At 41.4% G+C, this 25399-nt stretch overlaps 4 protein-coding genes across 5 annotated transcripts; 1 reads left to right on the top strand and 3 right to left on the bottom strand.

Annotated features, from left to right (window-relative positions):
• Positions 1-697: 697 nt before the first annotated feature.
• On the bottom strand, positions 698-5841 carry LOC146566521 (TIMELESS-interacting protein-like). Its single transcript, XM_085287836.1, has 5 exons — positions 5706-5841; positions 5157-5247; positions 3886-3961; positions 3455-3577; positions 698-3368 (listed from the first exon to the last, which is right to left on the bottom strand). Exons 1-5 carry the CDS (start codon positions 5839-5841, stop codon positions 3282-3284), a joined length of 513 nt encoding a protein of 170 aa, XP_085143962.1. The 3' UTR covers positions 698-3281.
• A 2660-nt stretch (positions 5842-8501) lies between these two features.
• LOC146566522 (transcription factor 7-like 1-B) lies at positions 8502-23876 on the top strand. Of its 2 annotated transcripts, XM_085286083.1 has the most exons (4): positions 8502-8609; positions 10405-10586; positions 18331-18487; positions 18623-23876. In XM_085286083.1, exons 1-4 carry the CDS (start codon positions 8580-8582, stop codon positions 18755-18757), a joined length of 504 nt encoding a protein of 167 aa, XP_085142209.1. In that variant the 5' UTR covers positions 8502-8579; the 3' UTR covers positions 18758-23876. The 2 variants fall into 2 exon arrangements, 1 of the variants encoding a protein (XP_085142209.1); XR_014893785.1 differs by lacking the exons at positions 8502-8609; positions 10405-10586; positions 18623-23876 and adding an exon at positions 15447-15584 and having other exon boundaries at positions 18331-18465.
• LOC146566523 (uncharacterized) lies at positions 13330-17175 on the bottom strand. The gene is made up of 5 exons (XM_085286063.1): positions 16983-17175; positions 16329-16571; positions 16042-16194; positions 15826-15920; positions 13330-15688 (listed from the first exon to the last, which is right to left on the bottom strand). The coding sequence occupies exons 1-5, from the start codon at positions 17041-17043 to the stop codon at positions 15548-15550; spliced, it is 693 nt and encodes a 230-aa protein (XP_085142189.1). The 5' UTR covers positions 17044-17175; the 3' UTR covers positions 13330-15547.
• LOC146566524 (leukocyte elastase inhibitor-like) lies at positions 19465-25370 on the bottom strand (the record flags this gene model as incomplete). The annotated part of the gene is made up of 7 exons (XM_085286076.1): positions 19465-19803; positions 19931-20111; positions 20183-20272; positions 20418-20495; positions 20876-21018; positions 22895-23012; positions 25356-25370. Coding segments are annotated over 7 exons (852 nt in total), but the record flags the coding sequence as incomplete, so codon positions are not given.
• Between the last annotated feature and the right edge of the window lie 29 nt (positions 25371-25399).

Below are 25399 nucleotides of genomic sequence, written 5' to 3' on the forward strand. Positions count from 1 at the left end.
TTAAATGGTTTAATGTGTCGGTGCTCACGATAAACACATTTTGAATGAAAGCCAGGGAACTTCAGCAGCACAAGAAATGGCTTCTTTGTGCCCACATGCATCAGTCCCTCTTTTTACCAGTTTTTCTTTAAGGCTTAAGTTGGCTAGTTAAGTGTCGGACTAACGATTAAAGCTTTCACTTGAGTGAAGTCACTAATATTACTGCTACTGCTAAGTAATGTTAGCCAAGTTTAAAGCACACTGCATAAATCACCATGCCATAACTAACTGCTGTGCTAGCACTGCCGTACTCTATCACACTCAGTGCATTTCAATCATTTCTCCAACAAGTTTGATAGCTAGCAAAATAATAATCATAGTTTTAAACATTAGCCTGTGTTATGTACACATACTCGAAATTATTTACTGTCATGTGACTCAAGAGTACAAATTCCTTCAGTGTCGTTTTCCATCGAACACTCATTAAAACAGCACGAACCCTGAAACTGCTTATTAAAATAATATGTATGTAAATAATAGTATGTTGCATTATAAAAAATTAAGCTTTTGACTGCCCTCCAGAGTTCACGTTAACTTCAGATCTCTGGAAGCTACACTACCCGAATGATGTCAGCTGTTTAGTTTCTATACTGGACAGAAAAAAAAAAGGGGGGGGGGGGTGGATTGGCTCCTCTTAAGGAGGACTAATGACTAAAATGTGAAAGTTTAAAGTCGATGAGTAAATCATGCTCGGGTAATACAATGGAAACGGTCTCATATCACCATCTAGTGTTATAAACTGTAAACACATTTTTATGGGTGAAGGCTCATAATAGAGACCGATCAACAGGTCATTTTCTTTTCTATGGGTCTCATTTAAATCACATTACATCATTTCTGCGGTAAATGAGGACCCTGAAGAACGATTTAATGTCACTGTTAAAGATTTGTAGACAATAGATCGCAGACAGCTGGCTCCGCTTTAACTAAAGAGGAAGTAAAAACAGTTTGGATCACAAGTGTAAGGCAAAAACAAAAATACTACGCCTAATTGAAGCTGACATCAGACAGGCAGTAAAGAAATCAATGTTTTCTACATGCTTTGCCTCTTATTACCAAACTCCACACTAATGTGAGGAATCTCTGGTGGTTTGGACGAACTGTGCAATACGGGAACTCGTCACTCGACCTTCAGGGTTTCTGGTGGATATATACACTAGATCCACTTCACTATATTGTAAGGAGTATTCACTCACCACCCATCATCCAAATCATTGAATTCAGGTGATCCAGTAACTTCCACAGCTGTATAGAATCAAGCACCTAGGCATGCAGACTGCTGCTACTAAGTGGAAGTGTTTGGGAACGACAGCAACTCAGCCATCAAGTGGTGGATCACGTAAAATCCCAGAGTGGGGGTCAGTGGATACTGAGGCGCACAGAGGTTGCTAATTTTCTGTGGAGTCCATCGCTCCAAACTTCACGTGGTCTCCAGATTAGCTAAAGAACAGTGCACAGAGAGCTTCGTGGAATCCATTTCCATGGCCGAGCAGCTGTAGTCCAAGCCTTACATCACAGAGTGCAACGCAAAGCAATGGGACACAGCGGTGTAAAGCACGCCGCCACTGGACTCTAGAACAGGAGAGATGCAGTCTATGGAGCGACGGATCACAGTTCTCAATCTGGAAAGCCGATAGACAAGTCAACTTAGCAGTTGCCAGGACAACAGAGCTCCAGGTTTGGTGGCAGGGGGATTTCGGTGCGGGGTTGTTTTTCAGAAGTTGGGCTCAGTCTCTTCGTTCCAGTGAAAGGAACTCTTAATGCTTCAGCATGCAAAGACATTTTGGCTCCCGACTTTAAGGGAACAGTTTGGGGATGGCTTCTTCCTGTTCCAGCATGACTGGGCACCAGTGCACAAAGCAAGGTCCACAAAGACATGAACTCTGGCATGGGAGTCCTGACCAGAACACCACTGGGATGAATGAGAGCAGAGACTTGGAGCCAGGCCTTCAACATCAGTGTCTGACCTTACAAATGGTCATAAACTCCCATAAACACTCCCAGAAGAGTTGAAGCTGATATAGCTGCACAGGCGGACGTCGTGAATGGGATGTCACTCGAGTTCATATGAGTGTGGGGGCAGATGAGCAAACACTTTTGGCAATATACTGTACATTCAATGTTTTGCTTTTTGTATTTTCATATAAAGTTAATACACCAATGAAGCTAGATGATCCTTATGAACCTTCGCTGGATGTTTTGTAGCAGAATCATTAATTATTTCTGTTATATTGTGTCCCAGCTGTATGATACATTTTTGCCATTCTTACCAATTTGCTGCTGGCGTGCGCGCCTCTTTTCCAGGGCCCGCTGTCTGTTCAGCTCAATACGTTTCTGCTGCTCTTCGGTCAGAGAGGGAGTAGGTGGGGGAGCGAGGGCTTCGGCAATCTGCCCTTGGGGAGCATTAATAAAACTCTCTCTGCTGAACAGATCAGGATCCCCAAATGTTTCCAGTTCACGTTGTACCTCTTCGTCACCAGCACCTGAACACAATTTCAAGCAGTGCTGATAATTAAGTCCTGTGGAATATGGCAAGTATTTCCTATGTGCACCTGCAGGTGTGAATCCACCGTAGGGCTGTTCGATACAACGATATATACAAAAACGTCTATTTCATTTTACGCTATCGTTTGTTTCGTGGTGTCGCAAAATAAACTGTTTACGGCAATATTTCTTCATGGTTCTGATGTCACTGTAGTAAAGTTCTCTCTTTCTCTTATATATAACCACACTACGGACGGACAAGCGCCTGTTTTTATGCGTTGTCGTTAGCAACAACGACGGTAAAACCATCGCGTGTCCGCTTGTTTATGTTCCACATAAACCTTTCAGAATAAAGCTCAAGATCCTGTTGAGGCTTTTCAAAATAAACGGAATCACGTGAAAGAGCAGAGTGTTTACGGATGAGAAGTAAAACAGAGCCGCCAGGTGCTAAAAAATAAACCTTAGACTCAAACGTTAGAACAGGCTTTCCCCCGCAGCACGCCGTGTAATAAATACTCACAAAGAAAACGGCGCCGTTACAACTTCTGTCTAAAAATGTGTCGTTTCATGCATCGGTTAAAACACTCGACTCCAGCTACATGACGCGCAGCTGGAAACACTTCACGCAAGTCGAGATTCACAGAATTGACAGAAAATGTTACATTTCTGTGATTTATATCGTTATCGGACGATAGAATTCTTATATCGGGAGATGAGACTTTGGTCATATCGCACAGCCCTAGTCCACCGTATCCCCATCAGTAATGATTTTTCTTCTTACCATCTGTACTTGTAAAATCTTCATGTGTCAGGGGCATGTCCAGTCGTATTCGTTTAAGACATGTCTATAGAAGAATGAGTAAAAAATTACAAATTCTGAACATTAGGAATCCCACACGCTTGCAGGAAATATTCTACTGCTTCCTCTCACCTGCACTTCCTTTTTGCTGCCGAGCCTTTCCACTTTGTCAATAAAATCTTCAAATTGCAATTTGGGGTACAACCTGTGGGCCCAGTTCTCCATCTTCTGCATCAGCAGCCGCAGGTCTGCAGCCTAATGGGGCAAACATCAAAAACAGCGAGTAGTGATATGAAAGAGGGCTGTGTGTGATAGGACGCTTCTTCTTCCCACTAAAAAATGACTTCCAGTCATTGGAACAAAAGACATCTTAATTTGGTAAACCAACCTCTGGTTCCCCTCACTCATTTTTGACCACGACAGAAAGGGCAACTTTTGACCTTTTAGTCTCAAACCAAATTTAGGACATCTAATTAAAAGCTGACAGGCCAAACAGATTTAGCTCAAAAACCAATGTTCATTCACATCTGGTAATTGGTGGGACAGATGTTATCATATCCTACCTCGTGTCCTTTGCCTTTGAACTGGATATTGTCAAAGAGAGTGCCCAGAGCTGGAAGCCCTCGATCTGATATCAGCCTGGGAAAAAATATTAAGACTAAGTTAAACCATTAATGGATTACAAGCAGGGTTAGCAGCACATCCAGGCGTATTTGGCTTATCCAATTCAGGATCGTGGATGGCTGAAGCCCATCCCAGCAGCCAGGTCGCCAGCCTGTCACAGGGCCAACACAGACAGACCCTCTGAATGGAAATGTCAGTGCCTTCAGATGTACCATGTTCAGAAGGCAGTAGCTTGTTGGGGGGGGGTAGGGTGTTTGGTTTTCAGGGTGCCCACAACCTTTCTTTTCCTACCTGTTTGTACATAAGGCAGTATAATGAGAAATAGTCAAATTTCTCCATCTAAAAATAAAAAATAAAAAATTGCTATATATATATATATATATATATTTATAGCAAAGTTGCAATTAATTTGAATATTTTATCAAATGAAAATCTATGTTTTTCTTTAATACAGCTTGCAAGTTTTATCCTAAGTATAATCGACGTTCTTACTTAAAAGCTTATTTAACATCCTTTGATTTAGTATAACTTAGTTCTGTCCAGGAACATTGTGAACAGAACAGTAACAGAGGAGTGCCACTGGAACACCCACTGGGAGACTACTGGGAACGAGCCTGACTTATGGTTGGCAATACTAACCAGGTTCACACTATAGGTGTACAGAGACTGGAAACATCTTTCTCACACACATCCAGGGATGTCTCCAACGCTCTGACAATTTTCAGTCTGGGAATTTTGCCCATCCAAATGATGAAAACAACAATGGTATTAGAGTCTTTCTTCTTTAAATGACTGGCAGAGTGAAGCTGCACCATCATCACACAGATGCAGTCATTTGTACCCGCCGCTAAAGCGTAAGAAGACGCTGCAGTACTCTGCGAAACGACAGGTGTCGCCACTCAGATAATATCACATCACTTTTTTTGTGCAAAGTTCTTTCCACAAACTTACGTTTTCAAACATTTGCAACAACTCTGTGTGTCAGTGTGTCTCTGAGCCTCTGTGCACGATTATTAGTGAAACGGTGATAAAAACCAGTGCAGTCACAGACTCGTGTTCAACCTGGCTGCAACACTGACAGTCTGCACACGTCAATCAATGATTTTGGCCTCCTTGTGTCCCAGCTCACACAAGATGACATCAAATTCCTATTTAAATGCGCATTTTAATGCATTTCAACCCTCTGTCGTGATATAAATGTCTTTGCTACCTGTGGGAGTCCAGCTTGGGTTGGGGTCTCTTCACGCCTCTCCTTTTAGCAGTAGGGACATCAGCCAGCTGTGATACCTCACCTTCATCTCCTGCATTGAAAACACATGACAACAGGATGTGTTTCTAACTCATTCTGTTGGCAGCGTGGCAAACTTCAAGCTTATCTTTAAATCCAGACAAATTATAGACTGGAGGTTACAGAAGAAATGTGCTGGTTTGAACAGTATCTGATAGGTTTCATTTGCTCACGCAAACAAAAACATGTGTGTTGTTATTGTTAGAAACATCCAGTCTCAGAGAGATGCTGAAAAACCAGTTCATGCATTTGTTAATTCTAGGCTGAACTAACAAATTCATTATTATCAAGCTGTTCCAAAAAGCTTTGTGGAAGGACTATGAGAGGTTGTATTTCTCCCACATTAGCCTTTTTTCCTGAATCTTATTTTTCTATGATTCTTCATTAAACCATGAATTTAAAATACAAAGTTCTGAATCATCACATCTTAAAGACCTCATAGTAATCCTGTAAGAGCACAGCAGCATCTACCATCTGCAAAAGGGTCTCCTTCCTCCTGGCCTCCCCGGCCTGGGGAGTGTGGTGGTGGGAGTGGGGGGAAAGCTTCATCCTCTATGCCGTCATAGTCAGGAATGTCCTGCGGGCTATTTTCCTGTGGGTCAACCATGGTGAGTCGGTCCTGGAGACAAAGTAAAAGACGTGTGAGCCCCAGTCGTCAACAGCATCAGCATTAAGTTACATGAATTTAACTGCAAGTTGAAAAAATGACATTTATTTCTGTAAGAGTAATTCTTTACTGTGTTACAACATCAACATGAAAACCTAAAAAAAACTGGCATTTACTTTTTTCTTTTTTTACATCAACAGGAGGAGCTGTACAGACACTCATCCCACCTGGAATTATACCCCAAATTCAGAAATGTACTATTATGATACATTAATGGTCCATTATGTTTGTTTCACAGTTATATACATAATACAATTTATAGATTTGTATATATTTACATTCTATCAGGGATGAACTGGTTGTGAACCTTTGGGCTGATAATGACATTTAAAAGTTACAATTTGGATGAATTATTACTGCGATACTTCTTTTGGACTCTGTAGTACCACAGAAATATCATTAAAGTAACAGGTTTGTTTTAAAGTCTTTCAGCTGTTCCGTAAGCATCATCGTCATCATCATTTATATAGCACTTTAAAAACACACCTGGCAGACCGAAGTGCTGCACAATACAAATGTAGTAATAAAATAGCAAAAAACAAACATAGCAATAAAGTAAACTCTTGAGCCAAAATGATGTGACACAACTAGGGCTGCCACAAACGATTATTTTGATAGTCGACTAGTCACCGATTATTTATGCGATTAGTCGACTAATCAGATCATCATCCACTGGACGTAAAACTACAGCTTATTGCACCATGCAGCATATGCTCTTATATAACTATCATTAGCTTATAGCTTTAAGCTTTTAAGGTGCTAACTAAAAATAAAGACAAGATGATAGTTTATTCAATTTTAATGAAATTTGCAGATTGTTTCGGTGAAGTTTAATAAACTCCTTGCTATCTAAAATATAACAGGACAACGGAGTATATTCTCCAGCATCTCACACTTCTGATAATCAGCTGTCTGCTTGACGTTTATTCAGCTGTGTAAAAACTATAACTTTAATCTCAGACAAACCGATTTACTCAGGAACAAATAAAATACTAAAAAAAAAAAAAGCCAAACAACAACATTTTTAATTTATCTAAGTGACTCATATATATTTAACCTGAGTAGCGAAAGACGGCGGTGGGTTTGAAAACAATTTGCCTGGAGTCCGGTGTTCTCACCGTGCTAGTGACCTAGCCCCCGGCTAGCTATCGAGCTAGTGGGTAACAGACGACTCTGAAAACGTCGGAGCGCTTTTGAAAATATGTGGTGTCCTGATAAACTGAGCCGATATTTGAGGTTTGCACAGCTACATTCTCGGCTGAAAATATGTTAAACGTTTATTTTGTGACCCAGAAAGAATAATAAGAGTAATATTAAAACTAACTAGCTGCCGCCATTGTTGGAAACTGAGATGGGCCGCGCTATGAATTCTGGGACACAGCTGCTGCTGCTTCTTCTTCTTCTTCTTCGGGGTTTAACGGCAGCTGGCATCCTTGTACATGCAGTGCTGCCATCTTCTGTTTCAGTCCGTTATTACACTCTTAAATCCTGCTACTTATTCCTGCGTCTTTTGGGATCTTACAAAGCTTCAAACGACGCGTCGACTATTAAATCAGTCGTCGACGATTTTGATAGTCGACGTAATCGTGACTAGTCGACAAATCGTGGCAGCCCTAGACACAACACAGACACAAAAGGAAATCTTCTACATTGTTTTGCTGTTCACACAAGTTCTAATGCTACCCTTTGTTTCTGGAAGGAGACGATTTTCTGTCCAGTATTAAAGTTCAAAGAACAGGGTATCCGTCTCCAGTGGGCTGCTAAACAAGTTTACCAGAAAAATCAGACCCACGGTCATGTTGTGTCACTTTGAGTGATTAGTCAGCAGCAATAACAGGGAATGACAAACTGACAGACTTTGGATATAAAACAAACAATTTAAACATTTAGAAGTTAAACATCTTCTCGGATTCCTTTTGCTGCACATGTCTATGTATGCATTTGCTGTACAGTGTCATTTGTTTGGAACATTAATCTTGATGTATACATAAACATTTGATTTAAAAAACGTGTTTAAAAATGAACACTGACACAATTAAACACAACACTGGTGCACGGTGACTGCAAACAGAAGCAGCTGCTTGTATCCTCCTGTGGATACAAACCAGCAAGAACTCATCAGATCTCTGTCACTTACCATTAATGAAGTTTGGCTTTTATTAATAAACAGAGAGCACGGATATCTATGGAAGAAATATAGTATCATCAGAATTCAAGTATTTTTAGACATTGAATTTATGACACTGAATTTTTATCCTCCAAATTTCCCTGCAAAAATATTCACCTGCAAAAATTCACCTGAAAAAAATTCACCTGAAAAAAATTCACCTGCAAAAATTCAACTGCAAAAGTGATGAACTTTAATGACCCAAGCCAGAGCAATCAGCACCAGATCGAGTCGAGTGGCTCTCAGCCAATTAAATTACGCTGTTTGATCACATGACACCGTTAGCCAGCAGCGTGTCTCCTAAAAGAGAGCTGTTTAAAGGTGAGTGATTAAGTTTTTCTCCTAAATAGAGATCATTACAGAACGCCTAGTCCTACTTAAAATCCCATTTATTATTATTATTTTTTTTATCATCTACTCGAACTAAGGAAAACGTTTGACTAACTCAAAGACAATTTCCACGCCTCCCCTGCCTGACTGCAGAGGCAGTTTTGAATTTAGGAGCGCCAAGATGGCAGCGGCAAACCCTGGCGGCTCTCCGGTGAGTATATATATATATTTTTTTATCTTCAAGTTTGTCTTTTGAAACCTTAATTTTATTTAAATCCGTTGCTCACGTATAAAGTACACAGACGGGGTCTTTGCTCAACTCGTCTGAGGCGTGTCTCACTAAGCGCTACATGCTAGCATCCTGCTAACCGAGCTACCCTTTACATGCTGTGCTTTAGAAAATAGGATACTCGTTAAAAAAAATACTCCGCAGATATCCGGTTGTTCAGTCTGACGTCACTAGCCGTGTCTGGGTCTAAACTCCGCTGCAGGTCCATATATCAAACGATCACTGTGGCATTACTGAGAGTTGAAAAACTGTCTAAAGTCTTTCATCTTTAATAAAATGATCAGCGTTCTGCTCTACCAGGTGTAACAATTGAGTTTAACATCCAGGCATCCATGAAAACGGAATTTATGACATTTAATGGAGTTAGAAGTTAGCAGGGAGTTAGCTCGCTAGCTTCTATCTAAATACAATATAGCATGTCCTGACTGCGGGGTTTTGGAAACAAATTAAAACATACAGCTCTGTTATCACTTCCAGCATAAATGAAGACAGAAAACTAAACAGCAGTGACGTTTGTAGGGTTACTGAAGTTGGGCTAGCTGGTATATAATGATGTGCTACGTGACCGCTAGCGACATAGCTATGTTAGCATAATATAAACAAGCTAACTTTTTTTTTCCACTCGATAAAAGTTAACGTGAGTGTTCTCGGTGGTCAGAAACAAATGTAATCGCATGGCAGGATGCTGTAAAAGGACCAAACTTCAGCCAGGAGAACAACTGAGATAATCCATCCACAATACGAGGTTAGTCATTCATATACTGCTGCATGGGCTGGGCTGTAGTTACATCGTAAGGTTTTAAAAACTGAGCTTAAATAAATGATTAGCGGTAATAAAAGCCGAGGGAGGTCAACAGGGATCACTGACTGTTTTAGGAGCTTTTTGAGATCAAATAGAAGAAAATACATAACATTAAACATGTTAACAACACAAAAGCCATATTAAACGCAGACTACTTTAGACCCGGAAGTAGGATTCGTCGCGTCATCACTGAACAACCGGATAGATAGATAGACGAACACTGCAAATATAATGTTGGAAACGAGAACGGCCTTTAGTGAAGGGGTAAAATACACCATGAATAAAGCCATAGAGTGAATGGCTGCCATGGTTGCAGAACAGCCTGATTTAATGACAAGAATGGGGAAGAGTGAGGTGAAGTGAACCACAGCCACAAAACACGGTCAGACAAGGCGGCAAAAGGGCAGTGATCTGTCCGTCAGTATGAAGTTGGTGCGTGCTTTGGTGAACAAAAACTCCAGACTGGTAGCAGGAAGATGGGAGACTCGTGTTTCACTGGAATAGTGGTGAATTAAAACATCCTTTGTTGGGGACATTTCGGTGTAAATGCATCCATACAGGCAAGACAGAGGCAGACCAGACAGTGAAGAAAACAAGGCAAACATTAGAAATATAAAAACGGAAATATAGGATGAGTCGGGGATGAGTTCCTGCCCCAAGTGGAGGAGTTCAAGTATCTCGGGGTCTTGTTCGCGAGTGATGGGAGAAGGGAGCCGGAGATCGACAGACGGATTGGGGCTGCAGCTGCAGTAATGCGGACGCTGCACCGGTCCGTCGTGGTGAAGAGGGAGCTGAGTGTAAAAGCGAAGCTCTCAATTTACCGGTCGATCTACGTCCCTACCCTCACCTATGGCCTTTACATGACTAACGTCCCCTCTTCTCCCTACCTCACATTAGCCCCCATCTTTCTTCCAGGTGGAAAAGACCCGTCACCTTCTGGGAGTGGCGGCTCCCGTGGGAACAGCTCCCACCACCAAGTCCCTGAGTGAGTCTCTGTCCCCCAGCGTGAGCTCCAGCACTCTGTCCACGTCCACCTCCGCCTCCTCGCAGATCTCCAGCACCACCTTTGAAAGCGTGAGAAGGAGCTGGCCACCAAGGTGAGAAAAACGTGGGCTTAGTGGGCGTTCTTGTTGCTGCCTTCTTCCTTCTCTGCTCGGTCTTGTTCCTGTTGTGTTGTAGTGCCTGCGCCTTCTGACACACACCTTCAATACTGAATACAAGCAGCTGGTGAACAGCATCAGTGACTGCAAGGTGAGAAATAATACAAAGAAATAAAAAAATAGCCTTTCTGTGTCACATCAGGGAGTTCCTATATTGACGTCTACCTCATCCTGCTGTTGTTTCACTTCAGCTTTCTCTCATCTCACCGATCGGACGTGATCCATCCGTGACGAGCTTCAGCAGTGCCACCCTCACCCCTTCCTCTACCTGCCCCTCTCTCTCGGACTCGCGCTGTGGCTCCATGGGCCAGAAGTAAACATATTTTTAGGAACATTGACCTCGATCTGCAAACGGTTATTGACAGGTTATCCATTTGATTCTAACTTGGTGTGATTTGTGTTAAAGGACCCCTGAGAACAGCTCACGTGCCTCCAGTCCCTCCTGCTCAGACTGTGAAAACTTCCCGATGGTTCCCACTCTGGAGACCTCCTACCTTGCGCGGGCTGCAAAGAACGAGTTCCTGAACTTGGTGCCTGATATTGAAGAAATGCGACCAGGGTGAGTAATGCCATATTAACCCAAATACTGTCACTATGACATGTGTCTCACAGACCAAATGTAAGTCGACACTCATGTTCTCTAGTTCAAGCGGAAATGATGTGGATCGATTCAAATTCCTGAGCCTGGATGATTTCAGCTGGAAACAAACCAACTCTGCTTCTTCCTCAGATAATTCAATTCAATTTTATTTATATAGCGCCAAATCACAACAAAAGTCGCCTCAAGGCGCTTCATAAGATACAGAGAAAAACCCAACAATCATATGACCCCCTATGAGCAAGCACTTTGGCGACAGTGGGAAGGAAAAACTCCCTTTTAACAGGAAGAAACCTCCAGCAGAACCAGGCTCAGGGAGGGGCGGGACCATCTTCTGCGACCGGTTGGGGTGAGAGAAGGAAGATGGGATAAAGACATGCTGTGGAAGAGAGACAGAGGTTAATAACAGATATGATTCAATGCAGAGAGGTCTATTAATACATAGTGAGTGAGAAAGGTGACTGGAAAGGAAAAACTCAATGCATCATGGGAATCCCCGGCAGCCTACGTCTATTGCAGCATCACCTGGTCCAGCCCTAACTATATGCTTTAGCAAAAAGGAAAGTTTTAAGCCTAATCTTAAAAGTAGAGATAGTGTCTGTCTCCTGAATCCAAACTGGAAGCTGGTTCCACAGAAGAGGGGCCTGAAAACTGAAGGCTCTCCCTCCCATTCTACTTTTAAATACTCTAGGAACAACAAGTAGGCCTGCAGAGCGAGAGCGAAGTGCTCTAATAGGGTGATATGGTACTACAAGGTCATTAAGATAAGATGGGGCCTGATTATTTAAGACCTTGTATGTGAGGAGCAGGATTTTGAATTCAATTCTGGATTTAACAGGAGAAATCTGCTCTCTCTTTCTAGTCCCTGTCAGGACTCTTGCTGCAGCATTTTGGATTAGCTGAAGGCTTTTCAGTGAGTTTTTTGGACATCCTGATAATAATGAATTACAGTCGTCCAGCCTGGAAGTAATAAATGGTAAATGCCCTGTATTTATATAGCGCTTTACTAGTCCCTAAGGACCCCAAAGCGCTTTACATATCCAGTCATCCACCCATTCACACACACATTCACACAATAAATGCATGAACTAGTTTTTCAGCGTCACTCTGAGACAGGATATTTCTAATTTTAGAGATGTTGCGCAAATGGAAGAACGCAGTCTTACATATTTGTTTAATATGTGCGTTGAAGGACATGTCCTGGTCAAAAATGACTCCAAGGTTCCTCACAGCGTTACTGGAAGCCAAGGTAATGCCATCCAGAGTAAGAATCTGGTTAGATACCATATTTCTAAACTTTTCAGGGACGAGTACAATAACCTCAGTTTGATCTGAATTAAGAAGCAGAAAGTTAGCGGCCATCCAGGTCTTTAAGTCTTTAAGACATTCCTGCAGTGTAACTCATTGGTGTGTGTTATCTGGCTTCATGGACAGATAGAGCTGGGTGTCATCTGCATAGCAGTGAAAATTTATGCTATGTCTTCTAATGATGCTGCCTAGGGGAAACATGTATAATGTAAACAGAATTGGTCCTAGCACTGAACCCTGTGGAACTCCATAATTAACCTCAGTGTGTGAAGAGGACTCTCCATTTACATGCACAAATTGGAGTCTATTAGATAGATATGTCACAAACCAAACTGTACACTGGTAAACTGTTACAATAAAAAAAGACCGTAATTTTCTTTACTCTTTATTTATGTAACTTTTGTTTTCACTGGCAATTTAGTATTAGGTTAGGACAAAAAACAAATTAGGAAGGTTAAAGACAGAACATTACTAGATTGTGGTTTTAATTAAAATGTAGCCTTTGACAATGCTGAACACATGAGAAGCTACTTTAAGGCATATCACCCAATTTGTAATATTGCTAAACATTTCTTAAGGCAGACGAGTCATGCTGGCTGGGTCAGTGTCATTTTTGTTGTAATTGATGTCTGGTTTGTTCTGTTCCCTAGTGATGGGTAGGGATGGGTACCAGTATCCGGTGTTCTGACATAATCCTTGAAATAGTAATAACACAGTATCCTCAGCAAAGATGAATTAAACAAGTTTTATTTTAATGGAAGTTTACTTCAAGTCTTCAGATTTTTACTGTCTTTTATTTGATTACTTTAAAGTATATGATTACATTAGAGTAATTAAATAAAGACAGTTTTGATGGAGCTCCTGAGCCAGCCCAAGCTCTCTATGAAGACGAGGAAAAACTCCCCTGGGGGGGCCAGACTGACGGGAAGAAACCTCGGGAAAGCCCATTCAAAGAGAGATCCCCTTTCCTGGGATGGCTGGGGGGGGGGTTACAGGAATTCCAAAACACTGAAATTTAAAGTGGGCCAATTAAAAAAAATTATTTCCTGAAAAAAAGAAAGGTAATTCATACATCACACATAAATGATAACGTCTGAATTGTGTGTGTTTGTGTGTGTGTGTGATAGGCTTATCTCAGCCAAGTGTGATGCTGTAGCTCCTCCAGCGTCGGCCGCGTCTCCGGGACTTTGGTTAAACACGCGTCCAAGAAATCCCGGCAGTCTGGAAAGAAAGGAAAGAGAAAAAACATGAAGATGATAGTTCCAGTGGTCCAAGCCATCAGTCAGTCTTGAAGTGTGACGTTTTCTTACTTTTGGACAGATGTCTTTTGAATTTCAGGCGCTTTTTGAGGAAGCTCGTGGTGTTAAAGTCCCCGGCATGAAGCGCTTCGTACAGAACCACTCCCATTTGCCATACCGTGGTGGGTCCACACCTGTAGCAACTGCGCCCGTACCACTCGGGAGGGGAGTAAATTTCTGTACCTAATAAACAGACACAATTGCAATTTCTTCTAAAACAAAAGGCGAAAATTGTGACATCTGTGAAGAGCAAGAGCAGAATATGTTACCATAGAAGACGCGGTACTGCGACTGCTCCTTAACAAAGCAGCTCAGTCCAAAGTCGATGATACGAACACGCGGTACATCTGAGCCGGTCTCAATTAGAATGTTCTCACTCTTGATGTCCCGGTGAAAGATGTGTTTATCCTCCAGGTGCTTCGCAGCATCAACCAGCTGCTTCAGAATGACCTGGAAATAGAGCAGGGCGATATGACCAAAAATATTTATCACGATATACATTTGAAAAGTTGCGATAACGATATAACTGACGATATAACTGACACTAGACAAAATACTTTACAACGCCACAACTTTATTAGTGCAAAAAACCCCATAAATGTATTTTCACTTAAACAAGCAGCTGTTTTTTTATGTGCATTAAAGTTATATAAAAATGTAACAGTGCAAATGCAAATTCCTCGCTGACAGTTTAACCAAAAGGCATTTCCAGTGGAAATTGGCCGACATATCCTCAGCATAACCATGTAAAATATCCACAAAGCTTAAAAAGAGGTTATACACACACAATACGGTAATATCACGTTGAGGTGCAGTACGTATCACTCCGCGAGGCGCCTGCCTACGATAGCCGTAATGCTCCGACAATCCATCGAGCGGTGCGGCTTTGTAGCTTAGCAAAGTCGCCGTGTACATAAAATCGTTTTGAGGTCAGTAAACACAACCAGAATTCATACATAAGGCACACGGGATTATAAGGGGCACTGTCGAGTTTCAGAAAAATCAAAGGATTGATTTTAAGTGTGCCGTATTTTCCAAACAACACGGTAATAACGGCGGCCCGCTAGCATGCGCTACCAAAAATCGTGCTTTGTTGTGTATCTGACGGACGAAAGCTAAACCAGTTCCACACCACTAAAGTTGCAGCATTTTTACAAACCAGTTCTGGTTCATCCGTTTCATTCAACGATCCACTTTTGCTCTTCTCTTTCTGCGTCACCGCCATCTGCGTATGTAAACATAGGCACTGCGCATGCGCGTTTTACCTATTCTAGCGCGATATTTCATTTTCCTATCGTTGCCCAAAATTACACCGGTATTACCGTGAATGGTATGATATAGCCCAGCCCTACCTGGAAACGATGAAAAAGACAATAATCAATCAATGGGTTAATGTTTCTCTAATACTCTGTGCTTTGATTGAATGATGTACAGTCTAAGACTCTTCTAAGGCAAGTCAACTTGCCTTGGCCTTGTCCTCTGGCAAAAATCCTCCATTTTCTTCTATGTATTTATCCAGGTCCACAGCGGGGACAGGTCTCTCCATCACCAGGATCAGCTCTCTGCCAAAGTCAAACCACTCCAACAGAGACACTGGGGCTGATGTTTCCACTGATCCATCTGCTTCAGCTGCAAGCTTCAGCATGATGGCAACTTCCACTGACACATTCTTCCCGTTATCATCCTGAAATATTTCAACAAAGTGGATGATGAGGCACAGACGTTCCACAGGTGAACGCTGCATGCAATCCACTAATGTAAAAACAATTCAAGTCTTGCACATTTACCTTCACTTTGCAGTACACTTTCCCCTTTGGGATGTGTTTGATGGCCACCTAAAAGACACAGGGCATTGATGAGCATTTCCTCAGTATGACATCATTAAAGGTGTAAAACAGCATACATCTCAGCTTACGATATTATCCCTTATCTGCATTACTGCCTGTCTTACTACCACCATCTGAACACTTACTGGTAAATGATCCTTTATGCGGTAGCCAGCAAACACTGCTCCACAGCCTCCTTCTCCAAGCCGGTGCTCCTCCACGTATCTTGCTTGGAAGTCACCTAAACAGACAAACACAAATTGGGTTTTACTACAGCTGTCACACAAATTACTCTCTGCTGTACCCTAAATGTTCATTTTGCTCTTCACCTGAATATAAAAGCTAAGCTGCTTGCTACTTACGTTTCTGTTCAGCCACTGACTTTTTGGCAACGGTTTTGGTTTTGTCCTGGTCCACGTTCTTTTTCTTAGGTGGGTCCCTGGTGTCTCCCGCAGCTTTCCTTTTGCCAGCCTTTTTGTTTTTACTGCAGCTCTCTGAAATCTCTATGCTGCAGTCTGCAGATGTGGAAAACACCAAAAGCACATCAGCTTATTAGATAATAGACACAAATATCTCCCAAACACTAATATCTTCAAACTAGCAACCAGATGTACACTTAATCTACCCCTCACTCAACTAATTAGCCTACCTTTACCAGTGTCCAACCAGGAAGATGCCTGCCCCTTGTCACCGCTCACATGCTCAAGAAGTTTACGCTTTTTTGCTGTATTGGTTGTCCCCGCTTCATCTTGTTGGACCTTTCGCTTGACTCCCCCGACCACATGAGCATCTGAGCTGGTGGAAGGACCAGCCTGCTCAGTGACCCTCCTTCTTTTTATGGGGGTCGTTTTTTCAGGACTGGCCTTTCTTTTAGCCATCCTGCTCTTACAATCTATAAACAACAACAACACATTAGTGAAAAAGAGCGCTCGACATCAGGACTAGAAGGATTTTGATGTCATTGAATTTTAAATTAGTATTGCTTACAATATAATAACAAGTTTATCCTTTTGATAAAAAACACACCAACACGAGTGGACCATACTAGGTCTACTAAGTCTAGATACTGATGACACTTGTTGCTCTGTTTTCACTGCTCAGTCCAAGAATAAACTTGTCACATTATTTTACCAAAAGACAAAGTGCCCCAGTAACCTTTCTTTGATTAGACATGTTGCACTCAGGTTAGTTTCAATCAAAACCAGGATTTAAATCCTCTAAAAATGAATCATTTTATACACAGAGCCTCAACATTGTTAGAAATGTACATTCTGTTATTTAGGGGATTTTATTTTTTACTTACTTTGATCTCCTGGATCTTTCTTATCTGCCTCAGTCGTAACTTTTCTTGTTTCCTTTTTCATCTTAATTTTTAAAATAGAAAATGTCACCTTAATGAGTGAATAGTCCTTCAAATGTCTGGATGCTTGACTTTTCTAACTAAGCTGTATAAGTCAGTTCTGTAAGTGAGCTTTAAAAGTAAACTCCGGAGTCTATGGCAACACAACATTAGAACCTTGCCTTTTAGTGACATCACTAAAAGGCAGTGTCCCAAGTAGTTTAAAGAAAAACACTCTGGCATTTCATATAATTCAGTAATTTCACATTAAACTTTCTTTCATTATCCTTTCATTATTTGTTTAAAGACTTGATGTGTGGATGCTACTATGAAGACTTCTAGTTGAGCAAACACTAATAAACACTGACTAGTTTATCTGAGATAAAATATAACACTTTTTTATTAAGTCAGTGTTAACTCTGTTTTTTTCTGTTAGGATCATTCAATAGTATCAGAAGAGAAAAGAAAAGTATGTTTTGTTTTGTTTTTTTTCTTCAAGATCTGTTCACATGTACTTAGCAAGAGTGAGTACACAGCGTTAAAAAATGGTACTTAGTGTAGTGAGGAAGGCGAAAAGCAAAGAGAGCATATGAAGGTAATATTGAAGAAGGCGCAGTTTTGAAGTGGTGAAAGGCAAAGGCATGAGTGCAAGCGTAATAAAAGGTAATAGGAGAGATGTCGAGCAGGCGGAGGACTCGGCTGGAGCAGGAAAAGGCAAAAGGGGAAACGCGAGTGCACGTCTGAAACTTCTTCACTGTCAGTGAATCCTAATTCTTAAGACTAACTAAGAAGAATAAATCTATGTATGAATGTCGTTTTGAGCACATCTCCTCTTTCTACTGATCAATTCTTCCACCTAGTGGATAGATGATAGTATTGCAGCTTGTCTCGTCACCTGTTGTGTGTTTTGTGTGCTCCAGAACCTGCGTCCTGTTGGAGTACTGTACGTAAAACACACAAACACTGGAGTGAACACAGCTGCTGAACATCTCTATATTCATAACTTCTTCCTGTTATCTCATATCTGTCTCCCTTCATCTGTGTAGGAACGGTGTACAGATGTATGATTATGTCACTCCTGCTCCTCCACCTAACACCTCCACTCCAAACTAAGTTTGCTCTGCTGCTTTGGTTCACTGATCTGCAAGTATCTGTCATTTGTTTGCAGATGTCTGCAGGAATTATTGTAATGATCCATTAATGGTGCCTGATTTCATTCAGTTTTACAGCTTGTCTCGTGTTTTTGAACTGCTTCCCTCACAGTTGTACACAGTGCTAACATGTGCTCTTACTCTGTGTTTTATTCCTGAAGAAAAAGAAAGTGCCCAGCCCAGCAGGATGAAGATGGGCCATACGTCAAGAAGCCTCCAAATGCCTTCATGCTCTATCTCAAAGAGCAGAGGCCAAAGGTCATTGCTGAACTCAACATCCCTGGAAATGCAGCCGTAAATGCAGTGGTGGGACAGAGAGTAAGTGTGTAACTCTGCATACATTTATGCATCTGTTAATGTTGTCTGCTCATGTTTTTGCATGTGTCCCAGCTGTCCTGTAGTTATGTGTAGTAGCAGTGCTCACAGTGTGTTCTTATGATCTTCTGTCCACAGTGGAAGTCGCTTTCAAACGACCAGAAAGCCAGATATTTCAAGCAGGCTGAAACAGAAAGACAGAATCATGCCAAAGAGCATCCAGCCTGGTCGACCAAAGAAAACTATGTATGTCCAACAATAATTTCATTATAGACGATTGGACTGATTTCAATTGAATTAAACTGTTACTCCTGTTATTTCAACATCTGTCTTTGTGTAAATAAATGAAAAAACAAACAAAAGATGCTTCTGTCATAAGTTACAGCAGGATGAAACAACCTTCATGTAGTTCTTGTTTTTAACACTGCAAACCTTCTTTAGTTCTTTTGTTTCCTTTCATATTCAGCACACATCTGTCAGTGTCCACTAACTGTCAGGGAAAAGCCAGATAAAAACACTGTGGGGTCTTTTGGGACACGTGCTCGTTGGGTTTACTCATAGATATCAGAAATGATCTGTTCTGTATTCAAAGGATACACGAAGGACGTTTGTATTAAATGCAATATAGCGACTGATCATATGCTGCTTTCTTTGGGGGCTTTTCACCACCATGTTACACAAATCCAGTTTCTAACTGAAAAGAAAATCCTTCACCATTTTCTAATCAAATTCCCTGGTTTCCCATGTCAGAGATGTCATGGCTGAAAGGATCATCGCATATTGAGCTCAAAGCTAAACTCTTGTGTAGGGCCTCTTTCCATGTTGTACCATTCATTTTAAAAAGTCCTGGTAACAAGAGACAGAGGTGACTTGATGTATTACAGTTACTTCCCAATTTACAGAAATGATGTGACTTCTGACATTTTCCTAGCAGGAAATGTGCTACTGTGGGACACTGAAAGAATAAACAGCAAGGCACGTTTTGTTTTAATAACTTTTCTTTACTTCATTTGTATGAACTAGGTTTACCTTACAAAATCTTATACTGTATATAATGTTTTATGTTTAATTCATGTCAATGTCAGCTCGTGTTTACTCGGGTGAGCAGTACCGGCCCACAAAGAGAATGCTCTTGGTGGGTTTATGTCGGATGAAGAAGATGAAGTGATGGTCGGCAACAAACTCAGCGGGAATCGTTATAGATCGGACTTCCATGTCAACCCCAGTGGCAGCAGCAGCCTCAGTTCCTTCTTCATTTACATCCACGAAAGCCTTGTGGACAACTTTGGACACTATCAGGTCATTTGCTGGAGACATTCCTAGTAGATGAAGAGCCCAGAAATCAGTTGTGTTTTATTCTTTACCAGATGATGTTTTGCAGTTTTTGTGCTCTCAATATAACTGTATAATTGATTCAGTGTGTCTCATTGGTGCAATATTTCTCACCAGAGAAGTCTCTCTTGTAGATGTCAAAAGCGTTCTCCATTCCCATGTTGGTCAGGATTTTCTCCAAGTCATACTTCTCCTCCATCTTAAATCGAGGGAGCTTGACATCAACCTCGTTGGGGCTCATCATGTCTGGGCGAGTCCAGTCCACAAAGTTCTGATAGGTCAGCTCCTTCTCCAGCTGTGTGGATACAGTGTCACTAGCTTGTCTGATTGAAACTGGACATTAAAGTACTGGTAAGTGCATCTTACCTTTTCCAAGCCTGTGGTATCATCTTCTATGTCATTAGGCAGGAATATGAGCATGCTGAGGTCATTTCCTTTATACGGCATCTCAAGAATCTGTCCAGAAACATTGTTTTTATTTATTACTCCATCAAAGATGATCTGACTTCCTAATCTAGAAATTTAGGCTGATATTTGTAAAAGACAAGTTTTAGATCATGCTGGTGAAATCCTGTAATAAGCTGAAAGTGATGGATGTTACCTTGCAGTTGGCCTCAGGAATGGTCGCAAAAGGAAATTTACTTTTCTGCTGCATCATCTTCACCGGCTTAGTGTCGTTCTGAAAAATAGGGGAGACAAGAGAAATGTTTTTTGTGTTTAGTCTCAAAATGATCTCAAAAAGTTCTGTCATGGTTTTATTCCAGCCATTGAGTGGATTTGGATGTAGAGCACACGTCACAACACAATTTGTTCTTGTTAGCCGAAGTTTGTGTTGTGCTGTTGTTTGAGATTTATTTGAGAACTTATTGGATATTACATGAATAATAAACTGCATTGCATAACTGCATAAAGTTGGAAAGTGATCGTCCTAAAAGCACGATTTTATCCCCTCAGAGCTCCAGGCTTTATGTTCTCATTCAGCAAAGTCCACAGCTCGTTTGTAGTATGACAGATCAAAGTATAACTGCACCATCCTATGCTGCCTTTCTGCACTGTTACCTTGTTCAGTCGAAACTGCACATCAGCAGTCTTCTCCTCCTTAAACTGCGTGTTCCAGCTGCCCTTGAAGTAAATGGCATTCACGAGAACCAGCTTCGTCAGGCTACCCACTGCATCCTGGCTTAGCAAGTCCTTGATTTTATCTGGTAAAAAGAATTTATGAAAACTATTAACTATTACCAAAGATGCACTAGTTACTGTACAACATCTTCAGCTATAAAATCAGAAAACAGGGCAACAGCAAGATGGTTTTTATTTTAAAAAAAGGTGAAAAAGCTTTATGATCAGTATAACAGGGAACAAAAAACAAAAATTCAAGCGTAGGCTTGAAGCCACTGAGGTGGTTGTTAGCGGGGGTGACGCGATGCTTCTGGTATGCATGAATTAATTAAACAGTCCAATAACTCCAGCAGTACTTATCTTGTCCTTTTTGGTCTTTGTTCCAAACATTTTAAGATAAAAGCGCAGCGGTCACAAACGTTTTGCCTTCTTATGATTAACAACACACCTGACGCTGATTACGTGCGTCCACCTTAAATACCTTACATAAACCTACCATACAGGAACTTAAAAAGGTGGAATCCTCAGTGGTGCTTGGTGCCACACCCTCAGGGACTTTAATGTTATATAAAAACACTGACAGCTCAATATCTGCCTCAGTCACTCTCCCCGATCCAGCTGAGTCACCAATAGGAAAAATCTGCTTTTCACAGGAACTTGGTAACAGCAATAAGAGAATACGTAGTTTATTCCAAGAAGATATCGTCTCTCTCCCATATATAACATCTTATTGGAACCGATATGTTCCAGATATCAAGTGGAAGACAGTCTGGATGGTCCCCCATAAATATTTGATTGTAAATAAGGTGAAAGAAGTCTCATTTAAAATTCTACATAAATGTTATCCAGCCAGTCACTACATGGTCAAATTTAAAAGGGACATAAATACTAATTGTACTTTCTGTGGGGATCATCCAGAAACTGTGACGCATCTTTTTTGGTACTGTTCTTTTACACAGAGATTCTGGAAGGAATTTAGCAGGTTTGTTATTGTCCATATTTTAAGGGAGTTTTCTTTACGATGGGAAAATGTTTTATTCTGTTTGTTTAAGTTCCCCAAGAAGTATGAGAAATGTTTTTTATGATGAATTTGTTCATACTTTTAGCTACATTTTTTATCCATAAATGTAAGTTTACTAACAAAACACCATATTTCTGTCATTATTTTAAGGATGTGGAAATGTACATACAATCAATATCAGACTCCACCAACACAAAGGCTCTCAAAACAATACATGTATGTGTATTCTTATAATTGTTACCTTTTTCTTTTACTCTTGGCTTTTTGTGTTCATGTTCTGTTGTTTTGTATACTTCATCTGTTCGTATGTTGTATACTCATTGTTTATTAAATAAAGTTTAAAAAAAAGAAACTTAAAAAGGTTACCTCTAGCGGCAACATGAGGTATCAACCCAAAAATGGCTCCTACAAAAATAATGGGATTAAGATTGTCTCATTTCCAGCAGGTGGCACCACAGTCCTATAACCCTCATAGAAAGTCCTTGTATCCTATTATTATAGATGGTAGATTTATAAATGGCCTGTATTTGTATCGCGCTTTTATAAAAACAATGAATGAATTTCCTGCTGCACTTAAGATAATATAAAGATATAGAATCAATAGCAGCCAATCCTAAATGGGCCTGAAAAATAAAAATATGTTAAAGACACAAGTGATCAAAGTAGAAGTACCCATCACATAATATAATAAGAATAGAAGAATTGGCCTGCTATTTACAGCAACATACTGCTGTGATGGTTTTATTAATAGCATGAAACCAAACAGTAAAACCCAGAGATAGTGCTGCTTAATACTGAATAGAAATTAGACTGGAAGAACTGGAAACAGAAAATAATGTGGACGGTGGACAATCCGGTAATAATGTCTCAACTGAACACAACACAACTGATCCCCAAGGATTTACAGTGGAGATCATTTAAAGTTACATTATGCTTACCTTGTGTCTGCTTCTCCACCCAGCTGTTGATGTGGACCCTGGCCTCCTCTGCATTTCCTTTGAAGTCCACAGACTCGAGCTCAGCGTTGTAATGCTTTTTGGTGCCTTTTAAAAATTCCTGGAATTGTGAAAATAAGTCACTCGAAACAGATTCAACAAACTACGGAGACTTCAATCAAGTTCAGTCACTGTGTTAAAACATTTTCAGTCCTTTGGATGCAGTTGAAGCTTGAACTAACCAGTCAGCCTTTGTCTAATAAAAGATTAAAGCAAATAGCTTGTTGGATGCCAATTTAAGTAGCCAGCATAGAAAAATACACAGATTGTGGGTAAGCTGGTTTGTAACGTTTCGGTTCAGATGGCAGCAGTTTTTGCTGACAAATGTAAGTTTTAGTATTTCTAAGTATTAATAAATTACTGTTTTACTTCTTTATATATTTCTTTATACTATTTGCAAATATTTTAAAAGTTTAATCTGCTGTGATGACTGGAACACAAAGGAGAGAAATGGTGCCTTGTCTCTTGTTATGAACTGTAAATAGCTAAGTGCTTAGAGCAGCTGGTCCTAGCACACTTCAAATCCTGTCTCCCCCCCACCCTGGACCCCCACCAATTTGCATACCGCCAGAACAGGAGCACAGAGGATGCAGTCTCCATCGCACTGCACTCTGTCCTCTCACACCTGGACAACAACAACACCTACGCCAGAATGCTGTTTATAGACTTCAGTTCAGCATTCAATACAATCCACCCCTCACAACTCATCAGGAAACTGACAGACCTGGGCATCAGTTCCCTCATCTGCAAATGGTTACTGGACTTCCTGACCAACCGCCCCCAACATGTCCGGCTGGATAACCGCTGCTCATCTACCATCACAATGAACACCGGTGTACCACAAGGTTGTGTGATGAGCCCTTTCCTCTACTCCCTCTTCACCCACGACTGCAGACCTGCTGATGGTTCCAACACCATCATTAAGTTTGCAGATGACACCACGGTGATTGGCCTCATCAGTGACAACGATGAGGCCGCCTACAGGGAGGAGGTGGATCGTCTGGCTGAGTGGTGCGACACAAACAACCTGCTGCTTAACACCGAGAAGACCAAGGAGCTCATCGTGGACTACAGGAGGAATGCTGACCCACATCCACCCATCCACATTAAGGGGACGGCTGTGGAGCGTGTGAGCAGCTTCAAGTTCCTGGGAGTCCACATCTCCGAGGATCTCACCTGGACGACCAACTGCTCCAAGCTGGTCAAGAAGGCTCACCAGCGCCTCTTCTTCTTGAGGACTCTGAGGAAGAACCACCTGTCCTCAGACATCCTGGTGAACTTCTATCGCTGCACCATCGAGAGCATCCTGACCAACTGTATAACAGTCTGGTACGGGAACTGCTCTGCCTCGGACTGGAAGGCGTTGCAGAGGGTCGTGAAAACTGCCCAGCGCATCGCCGGAGCACCACTTCCTGCCATAAAGGACATCTACAGGAAGCGGTGTCTGAAAAGGGCTGGGAAAATCATCAAAGACCCCAGTCACCCATCACATGGACTCTTCACCCTCCTGCCCTCTGGGAGGCGCCACAGGAGCCTCCGGACTAAGACCACCAGGTACCGGAACAGCTACTTCCCCACAGCTGTCAGACTCCTGAACTCTGCCTCCTGACATCTGACCCACGTTAAACTCATGCACTGAACATACACACCCCCACAATGGACAACTGTACCCTCAAACACAATAATAACATGGACTGAACCACCACTCACAACCACTAGCACTTTATATAGCCTCTGTAGAAACTATCTACACCCTCACTTATCTTAACTGCACTACTGTATAGCTCTGTGTAAATAATCATTCTGTACATTCAATAATCTTTAATCCTACAACTGTTTACAACTTGCATAGTTGCCGGGGATTCCCATGATGCATTGAGTTTTTCCTTTCCAGTCTCCTTTCTCACTCAGTATGAGTTAATAGACGTCTCTGCATTGAATCATATCTGTTATTAACCTCTGTCTCTCTTCCACAGCAGGTCTTTTATCCTGTCTTCCTTCTCTCACCCCAACCGGTCACAGAAGATGGTCCCGCCCCTCCCTGAGCCTGGTTCTGCTGGAGGTTTCTTCCTGTTAAAAGGGAGTTTTTACTTCCCACTGTCGCCAAAGTGCTTGCTCATAAGGGGTCATATGATTGTTGGGTTTTTCTCTGTATCTATGAAGCGCCTTGAGGTGACTTTTGTTGTGATTTGGCGCTATATAAATAAAATTGAATTGAATTGAATTGAATTATCTGAGGAAGAAGCAGAGTTGGTTTGTTTCCAGCTGAAATCATCCAGGCTCAGGAATTTGAATCGATCCACATCACTTCTGCTTGAACTAGAGAACATGAGTGTCGACTTACATTTGGTCTGTGAGACACATGTCATAGTGACAGTATTTGGGTTAATATGGCATTACTCACCCTGGTCGCATTTCTTCAATATCAGGCACCAAGTTCAGGAACTC

This window comes from Mchenga conophoros, linkage group LG9, assembly GCF_057382185.1.
Source record: "Mchenga conophoros isolate Kocher_MC1m ecotype Shallow Benthic linkage group LG9, M_conophoros_male_GT1.1, whole genome shotgun sequence".
Classification (NCBI taxonomy): Eukaryota; Metazoa; Chordata; class Actinopteri; order Cichliformes; family Cichlidae; genus Mchenga; species Mchenga conophoros.

What these genes read in the sequence shown, in the direction of transcription:
- LOC146566521 (XM_085287836.1), bottom strand. Translation starts at nt 5,841, where the DNA reads ATGGTTGACCCACAGGAAAATAGCCCGCAGGACATTCCTGACTATGAC. An exon ending in CCCAAGCTGGACTCCCACAG is followed by an intron (nt 3,962 to 5,156) that starts GTAGCAAAGACA and finishes ATTTTTTCCCAG; the next exon opens with GCTGATATCAGATCGAGGGC. An exon ending in TCAAAGGCAAAGGACACGAG is followed by an intron (nt 3,578 to 3,885) that starts GTAGGATATGAT and finishes TTGCCCCATTAG; the next exon opens with GCTGCAGACCTGCGGCTGCT.
- LOC146566522 (XM_085286083.1), top strand. Translation starts at nt 8,580, where the DNA reads ATGGCAGCGGCAAACCCTGGCGGCTCTCCG. An exon ending in CAAACCCTGGCGGCTCTCCG is followed by an intron (nt 8,610 to 10,404) that starts GTGAGTATATAT and finishes TCTTTCTTCCAG; the next exon opens with GTGGAAAAGACCCGTCACCT. An exon ending in ATGCAGTGGTGGGACAGAGA is followed by an intron (nt 18,488 to 18,622) that starts GTAAGTGTGTAA and finishes TTCTGTCCACAG; the next exon opens with TGGAAGTCGCTTTCAAACGA.
- LOC146566523 (XM_085286063.1), bottom strand. Translation starts at nt 17,043, where the DNA reads ATGAAAAAGGAAACAAGAAAAGTTACGACTGAGGCAGATAAGAAAGAT. An exon ending in CTGGTTGGACACTGGTAAAG is followed by an intron (nt 16,195 to 16,328) that starts GTAGGCTAATTA and finishes CCACATCTGCAG; the next exon opens with ACTGCAGCATAGAGATTTCA. An exon ending in GCATAAAGGATCATTTACCA is followed by an intron (nt 15,689 to 15,825) that starts GTAAGTGTTCAG and finishes TGTGTCTTTTAG; the next exon opens with GTGGCCATCAAACACATCCC.